Source organism: Trichomonas vaginalis, chromosome III (assembly GCF_026262505.1).
Source record: "Trichomonas vaginalis G3 chromosome III, whole genome shotgun sequence".
Lineage (NCBI taxonomy): Eukaryota > Parabasalia > Trichomonadida > Trichomonadidae > Trichomonas > Trichomonas vaginalis.
In genome coordinates, this window is record NC_067205.1 from 5,513,136 (window position 1) to 5,533,288 (window position 20,153).

The following is a 20,153-nucleotide window of genomic DNA, read 5'->3' on the forward strand; positions in this document are numbered from 1 at the left end:
GTTGTTTACCGAGTTTTAGCTCTTATCTCTAACAAAAAATTAATTTTTAAAAAAAAGACCGAATACGTTTCACAGCGAGAAAAAATAAAAGGCAAGATAGAATTTTCTAGACATAAAGAAGTTGTTTACCGAGTTTTAGCTCTTATCTCTAACAAAAAATTAATTTTTTAAAAAAAAGACCGAATACGTTTCACAGCGAGAAAAAAATAAAAGGCAAGATAGAATTTTCTAGACATAAAGAAGTTGTTTACCGAGTTTTAGCTCTTATCTCTAACAAAAAATTAATTTTTAAAAAAAAGCCGAATACGTTTCACAGCGAGAAAAAATAAAAGGCAAGATAGAATTTTCTAGACATAAAGAAGTTGTTTACCGAGTTTTAGCTCTTATCTCTAACAAAAAATTAATTTTTAAAAAAAAGACCGAATACGTTTCACAGCGAGAAAAAAATAAAAGGCAAGATAGAATTTTCTAGACATAAAGAAGTTGTTTACCGAGTTTTAGCTCTTATCTCTAACAAAAAATTAATTTTTAAAAAAAAGACCGAATACGTTTCACAGCGAGAAAAAAATAAAAGGCAAGATAGAATTTTCTAGACATAAAGAAGTTGTTTACCGAGTTTTAGCTCTTATCTCTAACAAAAAATTAATTTTAAAAAAAGACCGAATACGTTTCACAGCGAGAAAAAAATAAAAGGCAAGATAGAATTTTCTAGACATAAAGAAGTTGTTTACCGAGTTTTAGCTCTTATCTCTAACAAAAAATTAATTTTTAAAAAAAGACCGAATACGTTTCACAGCGAGAAAAAAATAAAAGGCAAGATAGAATTTTCTAGACATAAAGAAGTTGTTTACCGAGTTTTAGCTCTTATCTCTAACAAAAAATTAATTTTTAAAAAAAAGACCGAATACGTTTCACAGCGAGAAAAAAATAAAAGGCAAGATAGAATTTTCTAGACATAAAGAAGTTGTTTACCGAGTTTTAGCTCTTATCTCTAACAAAAATTAATTTTTTAAAAAAAAGACCGAATACGTTTCACAGCGAGAAAAAAATAAAAGGCAAGATAGAATTTTCTAGACATAAAGAAGTTTTTACCGAGTTTTAGCTCTTATCTCTAACAAAAAATTAATTTTTAAAAAAAAGACCGAATACGTTTCACAGCGAGAAAAAAATAAAAGGCAAGATAGAATTTTCTAGACATAAAGAAGTTTTACCGAGTTTTAGCTCTTATCTCTAACAAAAAATTAATTTTTAAAAAAAAGACCGAATACGTTTCACAGCGAGAAAAAAATAAAAGGCAAGATAGAATTTTCTAGACATAAAGAAGTTGTTTACCGAGTTTTAGCTCTTATCTCTAACAAAAAATTAATTTTTAAAAAAAAGACCGAATACGTTTCACAGCGAGAAAAAAATAAAGGCAAGATAGAATTTTCTAGACATAAAGAAGTTGTTTACCGAGTTTTAGCTCTTATCTCTAACAAAAAATTAATTTTTAAAAAAAAGACCGAATACGTTTCACAGCGAGAAAAAAATAAAAGGCAAGATAGAATTTTCTAGACATAAAGAAGTTGTTTACCGAGTTTTAGCTCTTATCTCTAACAAAAAATTAATTTTTAAAAAAAAGACCGAATACGTTTCACAGCGAGAAAAAAATAAAAGGCAAGATAGAATTTTCTAGACATAAAGAAGTTGTTTACCGAGTTTTAGCTCTTATCTCTAACAAAAAATTAATTTTAAAAAAAAGACCGAATACGTTTCACAGCGAGAAAAAAATAAAAGGCAAGATAGAATTTTCTAGACATAAAGAAGTTGTTTACCGAGTTTTAGCTCTTATCTCTAACAAAAAATTAATTTTTAAAAAAAAGACCGAATACGTTTCACAGCGAGAAAAAAATAAAAGGCAAGATAGAATTTTCTAGACATAAAGAAGTTGTTTACCGAGTTTTAGCTCTTATCTCTAACAAAAAATTAATTTTTAAAAAAAGACCGAATACGTTTCACAGCGAGAAAAAAATAAAAGGCAAGATAGAATTTTCTAGACATAAAGAAGTTGTTTACCGAGTTTTAGCTCTTATCTCTAACAAAAAATTAATTTTAAAAAAAAGACCGAATACGTTTCACAGCGAGAAAAAAATAAAAGGCAAGATAGAATTTTCTAGACATAAAGAAGTTGTTTACCGAGTTTTAGCTCTTATCTCTAACAAAAAATTAATTTTTAAAAAAAAGACCGAATACGTTTCACAGCGAGAAAAAAATAAAAGGCAAGATAGAATTTTCTAGACATAAAGAAGTTGTTTACCGAGTTTTAGCTCTTATCTCTAACAAAAAATTAATTTTTAAAAAAAAGACCGAATACGTTTCACAGCGAGAAAAAAATAAAAGGCAAGATAGAATTTTCTAGACATAAAGAAGTTGTTTACCGAGTTTTAGCTCTTATCTCTAACAAAAAATTAATTTTTAAAAAAAAGACCGAATACGTTTCACAGCGAGAAAAAAATAAAAGGCAAGATAGAATTTTCTAGACATAAAGAAGTTGTTTACCGAGTTTTAGCTCTTATTCTAACAAAAAATTAATTTTTAAAAAAAAGACCGAATACGTTTCACAGCGAGAAAAAAATAAAAGGCAAGATAGAATTTTCTAGACTAAAGAAGTTGTTTACCGAGTTTTAGCTCTTATCTCTAACAAAAATTAATTTTTAAAAAAAAAGACCGAATACGTTTCACAGCGAGAAAAAAAATAAAAGGCAAGATAGAATTTTCTAGACATAAAGAAGTGTTTACCGAGTTTTAGCTCTTATCTCTAACAAAAAATTAATTTTTAAAAAAAAGACCGAATACGTTTCACAGCGAGAAAAAATAAAAGGCAAGATAGAATTTTCTAGACATAAAGAAGTTGTTTACCGAGTTTTAGCTCTTATCTCTAACAAAAAATTAATTTTTAAAAAAAAGACCGAATACGTTTCACAGCGAGAAAAAAATAAAAGGCAAGATAGAATTTTCTAGACATAAAGAAGTTGTTTACCGAGTTTTAGCTCTTATTCTAACAAAAAATTAATTTTTAAAAAAAAGACCGAATACGTTTCACAGCGAGAAAAAAATAAAAGGCAGATAGAATTTTCTAGACATAAAGAAGTTGTTTACCGAGTTTTAGCTCTTATCTCTAACAAAAAATTAATTTTTTAAAAAAAAGACCGAATACGTTTCACAGCGAGAAAAAAATAAAAGGCAAGATAGAATTTTTAGACATAAAGAAGTTGTTTACCGAGTTTTAGCTCTTATCTCTAACAAAAAATTAATTTTTAAAAAAAAGACCGAATACGTTTCACAGCGAGAAAAAAATAAAAGGCAAGATAGAATTTTCTAGACATAAAGAAGTTGTTTACCGAGTTTTAGCTCTTATCTCTAACAAAAAATTAATTTTTAAAAAAAAGACGAATACGTTTCACAGCGAGAAAAAAATAAAAGCAAGATAGAATTTTTCTAGACATAAAGAAGGTTTACCGAGTTTTAGCTCTTATCTCTAACAAAAAAATTAATTTTAAAAAAAAGACCGAATACGTTTCACAGCGAGAAAAAAATAAAAGGCAAGATAGAATTTTCTAGACATAAAGAAGTTGTTTACCGAGTTTTAGCTCTTATCTCTAACAAAAAATTAATTTTTAAAAAAAAAGACCGAATACGTTTCACAGCGAGAAAAAAATAAAAGGCAAGATAGAATTTTCTAGACATAAAGAAGTTGTTTTACGAGTTTTAGCTCTTATCTCTAACAAAAAATTAATTTTTAAAAAAAAGACCGAATACGTTTCACAGCGAGAAAAAAATAAAAGGCAAGATAGAATTTTCTAGACATAAAGAAGTTGTTTACGAGTTTTAGCTCTTATCTCTAACAAAAAATTAATTTTTAAAAAAAAGACCGAATACGTTTCACAGCGAGAAAAAAATAAAAGGCAAGATAGAATTTTCTAGACATAAAGAAGTTGTTTACCGAGTTTTAGCTCTTATCTCTAACAAAAAATTAATTTTTAAAAAAAAAGACCGAATACGTTTCACAGCGAGAAAAAATAAAAGGCAAGATAGAATTTTCTAGACATAAAGAAGTTGTTTTACCGAGTTTTAGCTCTTATCTCTAACAAAATTAATTTTTAAAAAAAAGACCGAATACGTTTCACAGCGAGAAAAAATAAAAGGCAAGATAGAATTTTCTAGACATAAAGAAGTTGTTTACCGAGTTTTAGCTCTTATCTCTAACAAAAATTAATTTTTAAAAAAAAGACCGAATACGTTTCACAGCGAGAAAAAAATAAAAGGCAAGATAGAATTTTTCTAGACATAAAGAAGTTGTTTACCGAGTTTTAGCTCTTATCTCTAACAAAAAATTAATTTTAAAAAAAAAGACCGAATACGTTTCACAGCGAGAAAAAAATAAAAGCAAGATAGAATTTTCTAGACATAAAGAAGTTGTTTACCGAGTTTTAGCTCTTATCTCTAACAAAAAATTAATTTTTAAAAAAAGACCGAATACGTTTCACAGCGAGAAAAAAATAAAAGGCAAGATAGAATTTTTCTAGACATAAAGAAGTTGTTTACCGAGTTTTAGCTCTTATCTCTAACAAAAAATTAATTTTTAAAAAAAAGACCGAATACGTTTCACAGCGAGAAAAAAATAAAAGGCAAGATAGAATTTTCTAGACATAAAGAAGTTGTTTACCGAGTTTTAGCTCTTATCTCTAACAAAAAATTAATTTTTAAAAAAAAGACCGAATACGTTTCACAGCGAGAAAAAAATAAAAGGCAAGATAGAATTTTCTAGACATAAAGAAGTTGTTTACCGAGTTTTAGCTCTTATCTCTAACAAAAAAATTAATTTTTTAAAAAAAAGACCGAATACGTTTCACAGCGAGAAAAAAATAAAAGGCAAGATAGAATTTTCTAGACATAAAGAAGTTGTTTACCGAGTTTTAGCTCTTATCTCTAACAAAAATTAATTTTTAAAAAAAAGACCGAATACGTTTCACAGCGAGAAAAAAATAAAAGGCAAGATAGAATTTTTCTAGACATAAAGAAGTGTTTACCGAGTTTTAGCTCTTATCTCTAACAAAAAATTAATTTTAAAAAAAGACCGAATACGTTTCACAGCGAGAAAAAAATAAAAGCAAGATAGAATTTTCTAGACATAAAGAAGTTGTTTACCGAGTTTTAGCTCTTATCTCTAACAAAAAATTAATTTTTAAAAAAAAGACCGAATACGTTTCACAGCGAGAAAAAAATAAAAGGCAAGATAGAATTTTCTAGACATAAAGAAGTTGTTTACCGAGTTTTAGCTCTTATCTCTAACAAAAAATTAATTTTTAAAAAAAAGACCGAATACGTTTCACAGCGAGAAAAAAATAAAAGGCAAGATAGAATTTTCTAGACATAAAGAAGTTGTTTACGAGTTTTAGCTCTTATCTCTAACAAAAAATTAATTTTTAAAAAAAAGACCGAATACGTTTCACAGCGAGAAAAAAATAAAAGGCAAGATAGAATTTTCTAGACATAAAGAAGTTGTTTACCGAGTTTTAGCTCTTATCTCTAACAAAAAATTAATTTTAAAAAAAAGACCGAATACGTTTCACAGCGAGAAAAAAATAAAAGGCAAGATAGAATTTTCTAGACATAAAGAAGTTGTTTACCGAGTTTTAGCTCTTATCTCTAACAAAAAATTAATTTTTAAAAAAAAAAGACCGAATACGTTTCACAGCGAGAAAAAAATAAAACTGTACACTGATTTTCATTTTCATTTCCAGTCAGTTTACTTATTATTTTTTTCTTTTTTTCATTTTAATTATAAATTATTTCATAATACGTTTATTTACGTTACCATTTTCTTTATTCTTTTGAATTCCATACTAGACACTTATAGAATATTTTGATTGTTAACATACTTCATTAGAATGAATCCTTACAAAGGGTATGTCGATCGAATTTACCTAATTGGTATTTCCAATCAGATTGAAGAAGGTAAAATGACATGGGAAGAAGCTTGCACCCATGTTCCCATCGCCCCAACCCTTCAATCAAATGATTTCAAATATTTAGATGTTTTCAAAATCTTTTTTACAAAATCAATTTAGCTTACAGAATATCCCATTGCCTAAAGGCAAGAAAGATCGTAGGGTCAATCCCTACGACCAAATCAAAGCTCTTGCTGTGATACATGACCACTGGGCCTTTCCCTGTGGTCAAACAAAACAATGGAAACGTTTGAAATTACAACAAATTGATGTATCTTATAGAGAAGTACGCAGATACTTCAAAGAAAATCATTTCACCAAGACGCGATTAGAGCATGCCGGGCCAGAAACAGCAGTAAGATATTGGGCGCTTTCACCCAATCTTATCTGGCACGCAGATGTTCATTATTTTAGGGGTGTTCGTGGCCAGTATATTTATGGCATAATCGACGATTTTAGCCGCAAAGTCCTAGCGTGTATACAAATACCAGATATGCTGGCAGCGACGACAGCGAACGTTGCGGCTTCCGCCTTCATTGAATTTGGCGCCCCTTATTGTTTCTGGACCGACAACGTTCAGAAATAGGGCGCCTTTCAAGATCTACTTGATCTTTGGGGCGTCCAATGGCGGCATACAGACTCTCATTCTCCCTACCAAAATGGGAAGATTGAGAGATTCTGGCCGACATTGGAGCGCTGCCAAAGCATTCAGGCTATTCCTGCCTTTATTTGGGAGTACAATAATAACACACCGCATGAAGATTTCCCAATTAATCCATTAACTGGAACAAATTACACGCCAAATCAAATGTATCAGCTGAAACCGAAATACACAAATGCAGATACAGAAAGGTTGTGGCAAATATGGGATACAGATACAGGCATGACCGCTGTTGACACATTCACAGCGTAATAATAAACATAATTTTTTAATTTCATTTTTAACAAGTTTTTTTAAATGTATGTAATGAATAATTCATTAGAATATGATAATGCACATTGTAACAGAATAGAACAATCACCAATTTTTTTTTTGAAATTAAAAAATAAAAGTAAAAAGTATAAAGTAATCTAACCAAAAAAGATATTTAAAAGAATTTTGGAAAAAACAGAATAAGGATAATGATTTATTTTAGATACACAATCGATGTACTGAAGAATAATCCGGTAAAATGATGATATAAAATTAGATTATTTTACAAGTAGCTAAAAGAATAAAACTATAATATAAAATAAATGAAGTTTAATGAAACAAGAAAGGTTAAATAAATAATAAAGATTTTTATTTTATATCAGTATTGAGAAGAAGTAACAGCTGACACTTGGTAGACAACTTCTTTATGTCTAGAAAATTCTATCTTGCCTTTTATTTTTTTCTCGCTGTGAAACGTATTCGGTCTTTTTTTTAAAAAATTAATTTTTTGTTAGAGATAAGAGCTAAAACTCGGTAAACAACTTCTTTATGTCTAGAAAATTCTATCTTGCCTTTTATTTTTTTCTCGCTGTGAAACGTATTCGGTTTTTTTTTAAAAATTTTTTGTTAGAGATAAGAGCTAAAACTCGGTAAACAACTTCTTTATGTCTAGAAAATTCTATCTTGCCTTTTATTTTTTTCTCGCTGTGAAACGTATTCGGTCTTTTTTTTAAAAATTAATTTTTTGTTAGAGATAAGAGCTAAAACTCGGTAAACAACTTCTTTATGTCTAGAAAATTCTATCTTGCCTTTTATTTTTTTCTCGCTGTGAAACGTATTCGGTCTTTTTTTTAAAAATTAATTTTTTGTTAGAGATAAGAGCTAAAACTCGGTAAACAACTTCTTTATGTCTAGAAAATTCTATCTTGCCTTTTATTTTTTCTCGCTGTGAAACGTATTCGGTCTTTTTTTTAAAAATTAATTTTTTGTTAGAGATAAGAGCTAAAACTCGGTAAACAACTTCTTTATGTCTAGAAAATTCTATCTTGCCTTTTTTTTTTTCTCGCTGTGAAACGTATTCGGTCTTTTTTTTAAAAATTAATTTTTTGTTAGAGATAAGAGCTAAAACTCGGTAAACAACTTCTTTATGTCTAGAAAATTCTATCTTGCCTTTTATTTTTTTCTCGCTGTGAAACGTATTCGGTCTTTTTTTTAAAAATTAATTTTTTGTTAGAGATAAGAGCTAAAACTCGGTAAACAACTTCTTTATGTCTAGAAAATTCTATCTTGCCTTTTTTTTTTCTCGCTGTGAAACGTATTCGGTTTTTTTTTAAAATTAATTTTTTGTTAGAGATAAGAGCTAAAACTCGGTAAACAACTTCTTTATGTCTAGAAAATTCTATCTTGCCTTTTATTTTTTTCTCGCTGTGAAACGTATTCGGTCTTTTTTTTTAAAATTAATTTTTTGTTAGAGATAAGAGCTAAAACTCGGTAAACAACTTCTTTATGTCTAGAAAATTCTATCTTGCCTTTTATTTTTTTCTCGCTGTGAAACGTATTCGGTCTTTTTTTTAAAAATTAATTTTTTGTTAGAGATAAGAGCTAAAACTTTGCAGACAACTCCCCATGTCTAGCAAATTTAACATTCGTCTCCCATTTTTATATATTTGGTTTAGAATGTTCTAAAATGCGTAATATGGTCATGAATATTAATTGAAAAGAACCTTGAATTAATTCAATCTGATCTCACAAAATATTTTAAATTACAAACTTTGTAGTTTGAATAGATAATTGGTATTAAACTCAAATAACTAGTTTATTTTTGAATAAAAATTATTTGAATTCATTCAATTTTGTGAATTTTCCTTCAAAAATCAAGTTTAAATATCTTATTTACCATATAATTATAAATACAATGAAACATATTCGAAATTGAAAAGAATGACTTTTTCTGTTCTTTCAATCATTCAATTTGAATTTTGCAATATTGGATTTCTCATTAATAGCTATTAAAAACAACAAGCAATTTAACTTACATTCAAATTTATTTGTGTTATATTCAATCTTCTCAAAACTTATAATTTTCGGCTATAGCATGATTATATGCTATATAATATAATAAACCTATAATAGTATCATTCTTTCAATTATTTGAAGAGAAAACCGAAAAAATCTATTTTCGGTCTATAACATAGCCGATAACCAAAATAACGGATAACTTTTAACGTACAATATCAATTTCAATCTTCACAAAAATAAAATTTTTTTTATAAGGAACAAAAATTTTTTTTATCAATTAAACATTAATGAAGAACTTTGAAGAAATAAAAGTTATTGGAGACGGTGGCTTTGGCATAGTCACTAAATGCAGAGATAATGATACGGGGCAAATTGTTGCTATCAAGAAAATGAAGCAGAAATTTGCGACTTTTGAAGAATGCCTTCAACTCAAAGAAGTTAAATCTCTTCGAAAAATCAAATATGATAACGTTGTTAGATTAATGCAGGTATTTAGAGAAAACGAATATCTTTATTTAGTCTTCGAATGTTTAGGAGAATCGTTATTAAAAACTCTTCAAAATAGAACAGGACCATTCACGGATGCCGAAGTTAGATACGTCATGCATGAAGTTTTAAGCGGTCTGGCCATAGTTCATCGTCAAGGATTTTTCCATCGCGATATTAAGCCCGATAACCTGCTTTGGGCTGAAAATGGAAAGCTTAAGATTGCAGACTTTGGTCTGGCTCGAGAAATTAGAGTAAGCCTCCTTATACAGAATATGTTGGAACAAGATGGTATAGAGCGCCAGAAATCATCATTCATCATCCTTTTTATAATTCACCCGTTGATATATGGTCCGTTGGATGCATAGCTGCCGAACTTTACATGCTTAAGCCACTTTTCCAAGGCACATCAGAGAATGACTAACTTTTTAAGATTTTGAATATTATGGGTACACCAACTCAGCAGGAATGGTCAGATTTTAATACGATTGTTAGAAAACGTGGAATTCGTCTTCCACAATGTTCTCCACAAGATTTATCGACATTAATTCCAAATGCATCCCCAGAAGCCATAGATTTCATCAAGCAATGTTTGACATGGGATCCCATTAATAGGCCAAGCGCAAATAAAGCACTTCAACATAGATTTATTCAAGGAGAGAAAATTATGCCTCCATTATCAACAAATGTACCAGTACAGAAGGTCTCTACAGTTCAGACAGTACCATCTCTTAACGATGATGATATAAATGTCATTCCAGAGCAATCAAATTCGCCAAACTTTTTCAAGTCAAGATTTCCTGATACAAATCCAAATATGTTTGATGAAGTTGGATTCAGACAGATACAGAACTCTGGAAAGAATATATATAAAGATCCTCTTGGCAAATCTCCAAGACATAATCAACTGTTTAATGCGAGAATCGGATTTGGCAGCCAGTCTAAGTTTTAAATATTGTTTTGTTTTGTTTTTTTATAAAATGTTAATTATTAATATGATTTTTGTAAAATCAAAAGTTTTCAAAATCAAAATTTTATTGTAAAACAAAAAAACAAAAGAAATTAGAGTTCATCTTGGTTAGGAGTCATCTCAGCTTTCAAAGCTTCAGTTCCATCTGGAGAACTTAATACGATAACGGCTGGCGTTGATACAATGGTTGGCTGAGCAGGTAGTTCCATGCCTTCTTGCCATTGTTTGCCTTCTTTTCCTAAATTAAATTCTTTGATATCGTCCAAAGCGACTTCAATCGAAGAAGTTAAGTTTGAATCGCCTACCATTGAGTATCCAGCAGAATCTGTAGCTCTAAGTCTGAAAATACAGCCAAATGCTGTTAATATAATTATTTCAGAGATATATTGGAGAGTTGCCGATGCCCATAGCGGTGCTTCTGTTACTGATGTAATAACCATGCAGACAAGAGCTAATATGCACCCTAAAATTATAGTTTTTTGTAAGAATGCGTACATTCTATGTTTTAGATAGACTGGAGTGGATTCTGCATCAATTCCTTCGTTCTGTATAACTAACAGATGGGCCATAATATGCAATGATGCTTGGTTGATGCTTTGTACAAGTTCATAAATAAATAATGCAATGAAAAGAAGAGCTACAGCCATAGCGTATATTGCGTATTTTCCTAAGTAGATGTACTCGATGATCTTTTGTAACGACATGAACAAGAAACTGCATAATAAACTTGCAGCTATTTCTCTGAGGTGAATAGTGTCTTTTATGATACACCAACCTTTGGCAGCGAGTAGCAATGTTGAGAAGAACATGCCTCTTGACAATAATGAGAAGATTATTGAAAAGATTTGGAGACCAAAATCTGTATCATGGTGATTGAGTCGTAAAAGTAGAATGAAATCGGTAATAAACATCATGTATGTCGTAAAGAATGTGAGTGATATGAATAAATGTAATCTAATGAAAACATTTTTGTGGCTATACCAATTATATGACCAAAGTGCAATTAAGATAGTGCAAACTAGTAATATTGCTGGTAATATCTTTAGTAATGGTACTTGTCTGATGTCTAAATTGGTGGTTGGATTATGGAATGAAAAAACAATATGATAGTCGAGTTTTGATGATTTAATTGTGGAGTTGCATGTAGCAGCAATTGGATAGTATACTCCTGCCTCGTCAATTTTTCCCGATAATGTTTGATTTTTTACGGCTGCATTGAAATATTTGTATTTATACGATTTACTTAGATTACACAGCGCTACTGAATCAGTAATAATGCCTGGAAGTTTTGATCGTTCTGCTTTTGTCAATAAAAATAAAGATATTTTATCATTTCCTGAGACTGAATCTAAATATATGGAAAAATCGGCACCTTTCTCGAATCCAAAGTCATTGAATAAAGTAAAATTCGCCTCGGAATATATGTGTTGTAATTTGTAATAACTAAGGAGAAATGCAAGCATAAAAATGACAAATATTTACTATATCAATAAAGTTTTAGTTCAAAGCAAATGCACAGTAGATAGATAAATTGCATATATCATCTTAATTTTCTATAGTGAATCCATATATGCATCCTCTATCATGATCTTTATTATTCACATTAGTATAACGTAGAAACAATGATAAGCATCATAGTTAAATATCAATGCTCATTGAAGGAACACAAAATGAATTCGCAATTTCATCCAATCTCTTTGTTTATGCAAGGAACAAACATTCGCATGGACGATAGTAACAATTTGAAACCGATATGGGGTGTACTACGCAGGAATCTGAATCTGAACAGCTAAAATTTTGATCACTCTCAATTATTTTTATTTCAAATCTTGAAATTTAAGTGAAATCGTTTTATTATATGATGCGAATCTGATTTTATTCGACCAAATAACCATTCGTAAAAGTGATATGAAATGGCAAAAATTTTGTATGAAGCGGTTCATTCAAAATGTTCTTATTACTGCAATCAGCATTAGCTTTTTATGTTGAGAGGCCAGAAACTGATGAAGAAGTCATTAAAAACCTAGATGATCGCACGATGCGTGAGACAATCAAGAAAGATCGTTCTGCATTTGTTCTTTTCCACGCGGACCATCAACGTGTATCTGATTCTGCATATCTACAGTATTCATCAATAGCCAAGAAGTATAAAAATGCCTCTAAATTCTATGTTGTCCCTGCATCTGTTGGCCAAGATGTTGCAAGAACATATGGAGTTGTTGGCTACCCATTCTTATTCCATTTTAGATACGGAACTAAGACAGGAAACCATTTCGGAAGATATACACGCTCTTCAATTGAAAGATTTATCGCAAATCATACGAAAATTGCCTGCCTGGAAATAAATCCAACAGGCAGCCAAGGCGATGTCATCAACCAGATCGCTAACGAGTACATTGATGCCTCAGCAATTGTCCTTGTTGTTTCAGATTCAAATAATGAGTTTGGAAAGGCAGCTGACAAGCTCATTGACGAACTTGCACCATTCATGCCATTCGCACGTATCAAAGATGAGGCCAAAGCTATAGAAATCGGTTTCGAAGCTCCATCTTTGATTTTATTAAGAGCAGACGACAGACAAACAGTGAAATACGACGGCGGTGCAGATTCTGACGAGATGTTCTTATGGATCATGCACAACTCCATTCCGAAATTCCGTCCTCTTAATCCACAAAAATTATTCTCACACGATGGAGTTAGTTTAGACGCAGTCATTGCAATGAGTTACGGTGTTGGCTCAGACGATCTCTTCATCTCTCTCGAAAACATTACGAACCAAGTTCCGTGGTTAGCAGCGTATTACGTTGATTTGACTGAGATGCCAACAATTGGAAGGATGATGAATGTTACAGGTGAATCTCTTGTTTTCGTGAGAGCGAACTATTCTAAGATACAGTTTTCCGTCCAGTCTTCTAAGTCACCAGAGAAAGCTCTCGATTTCGAAGAAGACAAACTCGAAATGAAAACGATCGAAGCACCTCCTTCTCTCTACGGATACGTTCGAAAGATCACAGAACCAGAGTTCGAACGACTTGAAGAGAGAGGAGAAAAGTTTGTTGTTATGTTTGGTTCAGCGTTCTGTTCTAAGTGCAGAAACATGAGAGAATCATACTTCGATGCAGCGATGGCATTAGGAAGACAAGGTTCTAAAATCAGTTTCTCATATTGGGACATCACAGAAATGACACCATCTTTCAGTCGTGATAAAGACATCTCTGTCCCAAGTATATTCGTTGTATCAAAAGGAGATGTCGAAACAATGGAACAGTACACAGGACCAACAAACTTCCTTTCGATCATCGAGTGGTCATCTGCACTGATTGGTAAATCTGATGATGCAGACAAGATGATCAAATCTGAACTTGGTTCTGAATTCGACGAAATTTAATTTTTCCCTCTTTATTTTGTTAAAAAATATATATATCATTTGGATAGATTTTATATTTTTATTTTTATACAACTGAAGGCAATGTTATAAGTGAAACGATTTGTGAATATGAAAAACTTGTCGCTCCACATCCATGAATTTTAATATTTTCGTTATAAACATAATCTAACAATGTGATTTTGATTGCTCCATTTCCGTAATGGATACCACTTTTCGTTGATGCTTTACTCAAAAAATATTCTCTCTTATATTTGTATCTATCTGGTTTAAAAGAAGTCGAAGTCAATACATATCCTGAACCGCCCCCAGCACCGAAACCATATGCCCCAGCAGCATCGCCACCATACCAACCTCCCCCACCACCCTCACCACTATCGCTAGAATAAGATCCAGAATATGATCCACCATTGCCGAAATTTGCTTTTGTTCGAGTTTCAAAATTTATTGATGCTCCTGTATTAGATTGTGTTCCTCCATACCCTACGAAATCTAAATATTTAGGATTAATTGTTCCATCACCACCTATAAAACCTCCTCCTGGGCCTCCTGGATTGTGATATTTATAATAAGAGTCACTATGGAAATCATCAATAGTTTCTGTGGAAGATAATCCATGTCCTGACCCCCCTCCACCACCGGCAACTATTATTCGATTGAATATTGAATCTATTTCAAGGCGGATATCACTTGCACCACCACCTCCAGCCCCATATATAGGGCTTGAATATTTTCCACTTCCACCACCATTAAAGCCTCCAAATTGATTGCCAGAAGTTTCTGTTGCTGTTCCTTTTCCACCAATATAAAAAAATGCTTTAGTATCGTTTTTTAATGAAAGAATTCCTTTTGAATACCCTCCTGGGCCGCCATTATCATTATAATATCCACCTCCTTGTGCTCCCCAGACTTCAAGCAAATATCGGCCTGGTGGAAAATAAACTTCATATGGAACGCAATCATATGTATTTTTACATGGATATTCAAATGTATATTCGTAGTCGTTATCTATATATACTTTAATATCACCTTTAGAAATGTCTGTGAGGTTATATTTGAATGACAATATTAAATATTAGAAAATAAATAAAAATAAGGCATTACAAAGATAAATATTAGTTAACAATATAAAGAAATTAATAATAAAAGGAGTTGTGGTTTGAGCTATACGGTGAGCTGAATATTGACTTGCCAAAAGTCAACTTGTCAGGGCCTCGCTTTTTGATGATAAGAATACATATGAGCAATTGTTGATCTAATTGTTTTTTATGGTATGGTTATTCTTTGATTTTCGATTAATAAGAAATTCCCCTTTCAAAAAAAATAATCAATGGTCAAAAAAAATTCAATAAATTGAGAACGGATCTGAATATTGAAATAATTTATATTTGAAATTTATTGGTTAGATATTGGTCAAATATTAGTATCTTTCTTAAATTAAAAGCTAACAGTAATTTTTCAAATTCATTCTTCATTTTTTTTTAAACTCTCTCTCTCTCTTTATATATATATATATTCATCTATTTCGGAAACATTAAAAATCAAGTACAATATTTGGCAGCGTATTGCGCTGATTTGACAGAGATACCGACAATTGGAAAGATGATGAATGTAACTGCGAACTACTTTTATTTAAAATTAATGTTTTAATAAGAATTATATTTATACTAAATAAATCTAGGAAACAATAAAAAGTTGAATTATGAATGAGGTTTGCAATTATGCTATTGAAGGTAAAGTTATTAGGGAAACAAACTGGGAAAAAGAAAAGAAAGAGGTGGCACACCCACGAAATTTAAGATTACCGTTATTAATATTATCTAGTAATGTGATTTTTATCATACCATTTCCATATTGGATTCCATTTTTCGTTATTGCAGAACTCAAATAATAATCTCTTTTGAAAATATATCCATTTGGTTTAAATGAATTTGAAGTCAATACATAACCTGATCCACCAGCTGCAGCATACCCAGTACTGACTGAAGCATCACCCCCAAACCAACCTCCCCCACCACCTGCACCAGAATTTGAAGATCCCCCATATCCAAATTGAGCTTTTGAGCGACTATTTTCAATTATCGCAACTCCTGTTCCAGATTGGGTCCCTCCAAACGAGGAATATCTTAAATGTGTGGTATTTGTTGATCCATCACCTCCTGTATAGCCTCCTCCTGTACCTCCTGGCATATGATCACTAATTTCTACATTGACGGTTTTAGTGATTTTGGTATTTGGATCGGTAACGTATTGGTAGCCCGTATATGATCTATATGTTGAACCTGCACCACCACCTGCAACTATGACTCGAGTATTAATATGGTCTCTTTCGAGGCGTATATCGCTTGCCCCGCCTCCACTACCCCCACAATTATTGCGATTATCAGAATGTCCATTTCCACCGCCATTGAACCCTCCTAGATTTTGACCATTGTCGTTTACTATTCCTTTTCCACCGACATATAAAAAGCCTTTCGTTTCATTTTTTAGTGTAAGGATGCCTTTTGAATATCCTCCTGGACCGCCTTTCTCATTAGTACCTCCTCCTTGTGCTCCCCAAACTTCAAGTAAATATTGACCTGATGAAAAATTGACTTCATAGGGAACACAAATATGTGTATCACTGCATGGATATTAAAATGTATATTCATTCTCTTTGTCTTTATATACTTTAATATCACCTTTAGAGATATCTGTAAGATTATATTTGATTGACAATTTTAATTATTAAGCAAGAAAAAGAAATAACTTATTAAAAGATAAGTATCATTTAATAAAATAAGTAAATTGATAGTAGTGGAAGATGAATTTTGAGATAATCTTCGAATCTTTTTGGAAATAATAAAATCGCGATTTATCAGGGTCACGTTTCTTAATGGTAATGGTATTTGTCGGTAAATGTGAATCGAATAGTTTTTTATGCAGGGTTATTATTTGGTTTTTGATATATAGCAAATTCTCAACTTAAAAAATGGATTGAAAAATATTCAATAAATTGATAATGAATCCGAAAATGCAAATGAATTATATACCAATAATAATTTGATGAAATACAAATAAATCGGATACAGCGTAAAGCTCTCAATTAATTTGTGAATAACTTAACTGTAATAGAAAAGAAATTATATTTTGATATGATTCACATTTAAGTAATTTCATAAGTTTAAGTTTAATTTTTAAGAATAAAGTTTTCTTATGGAAATCATATTTGAATAATTGAATTAAAATTTTAAATAATTTTCCTTTCTCTAAACAATTATTCTAAATACACTCAAAAATATTATGAAAATACCAACCTCTAATTTGATTATTCGCCTCTGTCTCGGAAACAATACGAATCAAGTGCCATGGTTGGCAGGGTATTAAGTTGATTTGACAGAGATGTCAACGATCGAAGCACCTCCTTCCCTCTACGGATACGTTCGAAAGATCACAGAACCAGAGTTCGAACGACTTGAAGAGAGAGGAGAAAAGTTTGTTGTTATGTTTGGTTCAGCGTTCTGTTCTAAGTGCAGAAACATGAGAGAATCATACTTCGATGCAGCGATGGCATTAGGAAGACAAGGTTCTAAAATCAGTTTCTCATATTGGGACATCACAGAAATGACACCATCTTTCAGTCGTGATAAAGACATCTATATCTTAATAAATGAGCAACATCGAATTTGATTTCCTTATTTATTGAAAAAATTGTATATCATTCTGAAAGATTCTAGATATTTATTATACAAAATATAATTTACTAATATATATAGAGAGAACAGTATCTTAATTGGGATAGATTTTAATGATAAGATTTATATGAGAATAACTAAACACTAACATGTATAAATATCAATGTATACTTTATTTTTTCCTTTAGAGACATCTGAAAAGTTATATTTGAATTGCAATTTTAAATATTAGAAAATAAAAGGAAATATGGTACTAATAAGATAAATTTTGTTCAATTATATAAGTAAAATAATGATAAAAGAGGTTTTATTTTGAATTAGCGAAATACAACTTGTCGGGTCTCGTTTCTTGATGGTAAGAATGCTATGGATGTTTGGTGATCTAAATTCGCTTTGATTGTGACTCTGATAGCAAATTGATCAAACAAATTGACCCCATAAAAAATAAAATATTTTCAATTGTCGAAAAAAAAATATTTCAATTAATTGTGAGTGAATCCGTCAATTGAAATATTTTCAATTAAATCTGAAATTTTATTGTTCGATTAGAATTTATTATAATTGTTTTATATTAGTTTTTGAAATCGTCTAAAAACGTTTTTCCCAATAAAGCATGAAGTAAAATGATATGATTTAAATAACAATAATTCGAATTTATGAAATGTTCATTACAAGCACGTACAATTTCAAGAGAGGAGAATATTTTGATGTTATGTTTGATTCAGGATTCTGTTCTATATGCATAAATATGTGATATTCATATTACGATCCAACGACAGAACTCAGGAGATATTATATATACAACATTTGGATAAATTTTATCATTTGAATAAACTTTGTATTTTAAATCTGGAAAAATTATACAACTGAAGGAAGAGTTATTAGTGAAATAAGCTGTGAAAAAGAAAAATCCGGCGTGCCACATCCACGAAATTTCATATTATTATCTTTCCCATTATAATTGAGGACTGTTATTCTAATTGCACCGTTTTCATGTTTGACACCGCTAGTCATTGACGCTTTTCTCAAATAATATTCGATTTTATCAATATATCCGCTTGGTTTCAATGAAGATAGTGTTAATACATATCCTGAGCCACCTGAAGCGCTCAATCCCCATAGGCAAGAAGCAGCGCCTCCAAACCAACCCCCTCCACCCCTGGATCTGAAGTGTCATATTGTACCTTAGTGCATGAACCGCCATATCCGAACTCGGCTATTGTACGATAATAATTGTATTCTGCAATTTTTCCTGGTCCAATTTGCGTACCTCCATAACTCCAGTATTGAGGATATTGAGAATTAATGGTTCCGTTGCCGCCTTCATCCCCTCCTCCACAACCTCCTGGATTATAATAATTAAAATTATTAGAATCAGTTGCAGAATATCCATGCCCAGACCCCCCTCCACCGCCCGCAACTATAATACGGGTATTAAATGAGTCTGTTTCAAGTCGAATATCACTTGCACCACCTCCACCACCTCCATATGTATAGGATAAGTCATAGAAGGATCCATTTCCACCACCATTAAATCCTCCCATTTGAATACCTTTCGTTTGGTTTGCTGTTCCTTTCCCTCCAACATATAAAAATCCTTTAGTTTCGTTTTTCAAAGAAAGGATTCCTCTTGAATACCCACCAAGACCATCATTCATGTTATTATACCATCCACCTTGTGCCCCCCCAAACTTCTAGTAGATATCGTCCACGTGGAAAATTAACCTCATATGGAGAACAATCATATGTAGCATTGCAAGGATATTCGAATGTGTATTCATTATCAACATCATTATAATATACTTTTTCTTCTCCTTTAGTTTGATCTAAGAGATGGTATGTAAATGGCATTTTTATTTATTAAAAAATAATAAGTGATTCGATAATTAAAAGATTCCGTTTGTATATGATAATGTTATGAAAACATAAAATGCTGAATTTATTGTATAATAATATTATGAAATTGAGTTCAATAAGGTTATGCGTTTAGGAACAGTTGGATATCATGCTTATTTGTATAGTGTGTTTTATTACTAAATTCGAGTGTAGATTTTAAACAATATATCGAAATTTTAGAGGAAAAAAAATCATGAGTTGAGACATTTTTACCAGTTTTTGGTCACGTATGAAATAGTATCAAGCTACTATTAAAATAAATATTCATAGTTTTTAAATGTCGACATTTCCCTCAAAACATACATGTTTTCAAAATTTGAATTGATATAAAAATTCTATCAATTCATTTTTGAATTTTTTTTGAATAAGTTATTATAATATCCATTAAAACTTTTTATGGGCAAAGTAATAAAACATTTATTGGATTTCAAAAAATACATGTTTTCAAAATTTCAGATTGATTTCCACAAAAAAATAATATTAAGCATTAGTAGGTAATGTGATAAAGGAGATTATTTTAGAAAAAGAAAAATCTGGGGAACCACACCCGCGAAATGGTAGGTTAAAACAATCGCTCCTAAAACTACCATTCGTAGCATTCTCAATTTTTTAAAATAAATATTAAAATCACCTGGATTTTAATACGCACCTTGTACTCCCCAAACCTCAAGCAAATATTGGCCTTGTGAAAAATTAACTTCGTATGGACCAAAATCATATGCAGTTTTGCATGGATATTCAAATGATATTTGTTATCTTTATCATTATACACTTAAGTTATATATGATAGCCAAATTTAATGTTTAGATATAAATATAGG

The 20,153-nt window shown here is 30.9% G+C and overlaps 7 protein-coding genes across 7 annotated transcripts, besides 2 other annotated features; 4 read left to right on the forward strand and 3 right to left on the reverse strand.

The window, feature by feature from the left end:
* Positions 1–6,081: 6,081 nt before the first annotated feature.
* Positions 6,082–6,900: a mobile genetic element.
* A 1,355-nt stretch (positions 6,901–8,255) lies between these two features.
* Positions 8,256–9,094: a mobile genetic element.
* Positions 9,095–9,209: 115 nt separating this feature from the next.
* Positions 9,210–9,776, forward strand: TVAGG3_0647030 (protein serine/threonine kinase protein; the record flags this gene model as incomplete). Its single annotated transcript, XM_001324987.2, has 1 exon — positions 9,210–9,776. The coding sequence occupies one exon, from the start codon at positions 9,210–9,212 to the stop codon at positions 9,774–9,776; it is 567 nt and encodes a 188-aa protein (XP_001325022.2).
* A 77-nt stretch (positions 9,777–9,853) lies between these two features.
* TVAGG3_0647040 (protein serine/threonine kinase protein) lies at positions 9,854–10,360 on the forward strand (the record flags this gene model as incomplete). The annotated part of the gene is made up of 1 exon (XM_001324986.2): positions 9,854–10,360. One exon carries the CDS (start codon positions 9,854–9,856, stop codon positions 10,358–10,360), a length of 507 nt encoding a protein of 168 aa, XP_001325021.2.
* Positions 10,361–10,470: 110 nt separating this feature from the next.
* On the reverse strand, positions 10,471–11,481 carry TVAGG3_0647050 (lung seven transmembrane receptor family; the record flags this gene model as incomplete). The annotated part of the gene is made up of 1 exon (XM_001324985.2): positions 10,471–11,292. One exon carries the CDS (start codon positions 11,290–11,292, stop codon positions 10,471–10,473), a length of 822 nt encoding a protein of 273 aa, XP_001325020.2.
* Positions 11,482–12,315: 834 nt separating this feature from the next.
* TVAGG3_0647060 (thioredoxin domain-containing protein 16 family) lies at positions 12,316–13,802 on the forward strand (the record flags this gene model as incomplete). The annotated part of the gene is made up of 1 exon (XM_001324984.1): positions 12,327–13,766. The coding sequence occupies one exon, from the start codon at positions 12,327–12,329 to the stop codon at positions 13,764–13,766; it is 1,440 nt and encodes a 479-aa protein (XP_001325019.1).
* A 1,680-nt stretch (positions 13,803–15,482) lies between these two features.
* TVAGG3_0647070 (glycine-rich protein family) lies at positions 15,483–15,953 on the reverse strand (the record flags this gene model as incomplete). The annotated part of the gene is made up of 1 exon (XM_001324983.1): positions 15,483–15,953. One exon carries the CDS (start codon positions 15,951–15,953, stop codon positions 15,483–15,485), a length of 471 nt encoding a protein of 156 aa, XP_001325018.1.
* A 1,191-nt stretch (positions 15,954–17,144) lies between these two features.
* TVAGG3_0647080 (thioredoxin-like family) lies at positions 17,145–17,432 on the forward strand (the record flags this gene model as incomplete). Its single annotated transcript, XM_001324982.1, has 1 exon — positions 17,145–17,432. The coding sequence occupies one exon, from the start codon at positions 17,145–17,147 to the stop codon at positions 17,430–17,432; it is 288 nt and encodes a 95-aa protein (XP_001325017.1).
* A 1,114-nt stretch (positions 17,433–18,546) lies between these two features.
* TVAGG3_0647090 (glycine-rich protein family) lies at positions 18,547–19,095 on the reverse strand (the record flags this gene model as incomplete). The annotated part of the gene is made up of 1 exon (XM_001324981.1): positions 18,547–19,095. One exon carries the CDS (start codon positions 19,093–19,095, stop codon positions 18,547–18,549), a length of 549 nt encoding a protein of 182 aa, XP_001325016.1.
* Between the last annotated feature and the right edge of the window lie 1,058 nt (positions 19,096–20,153).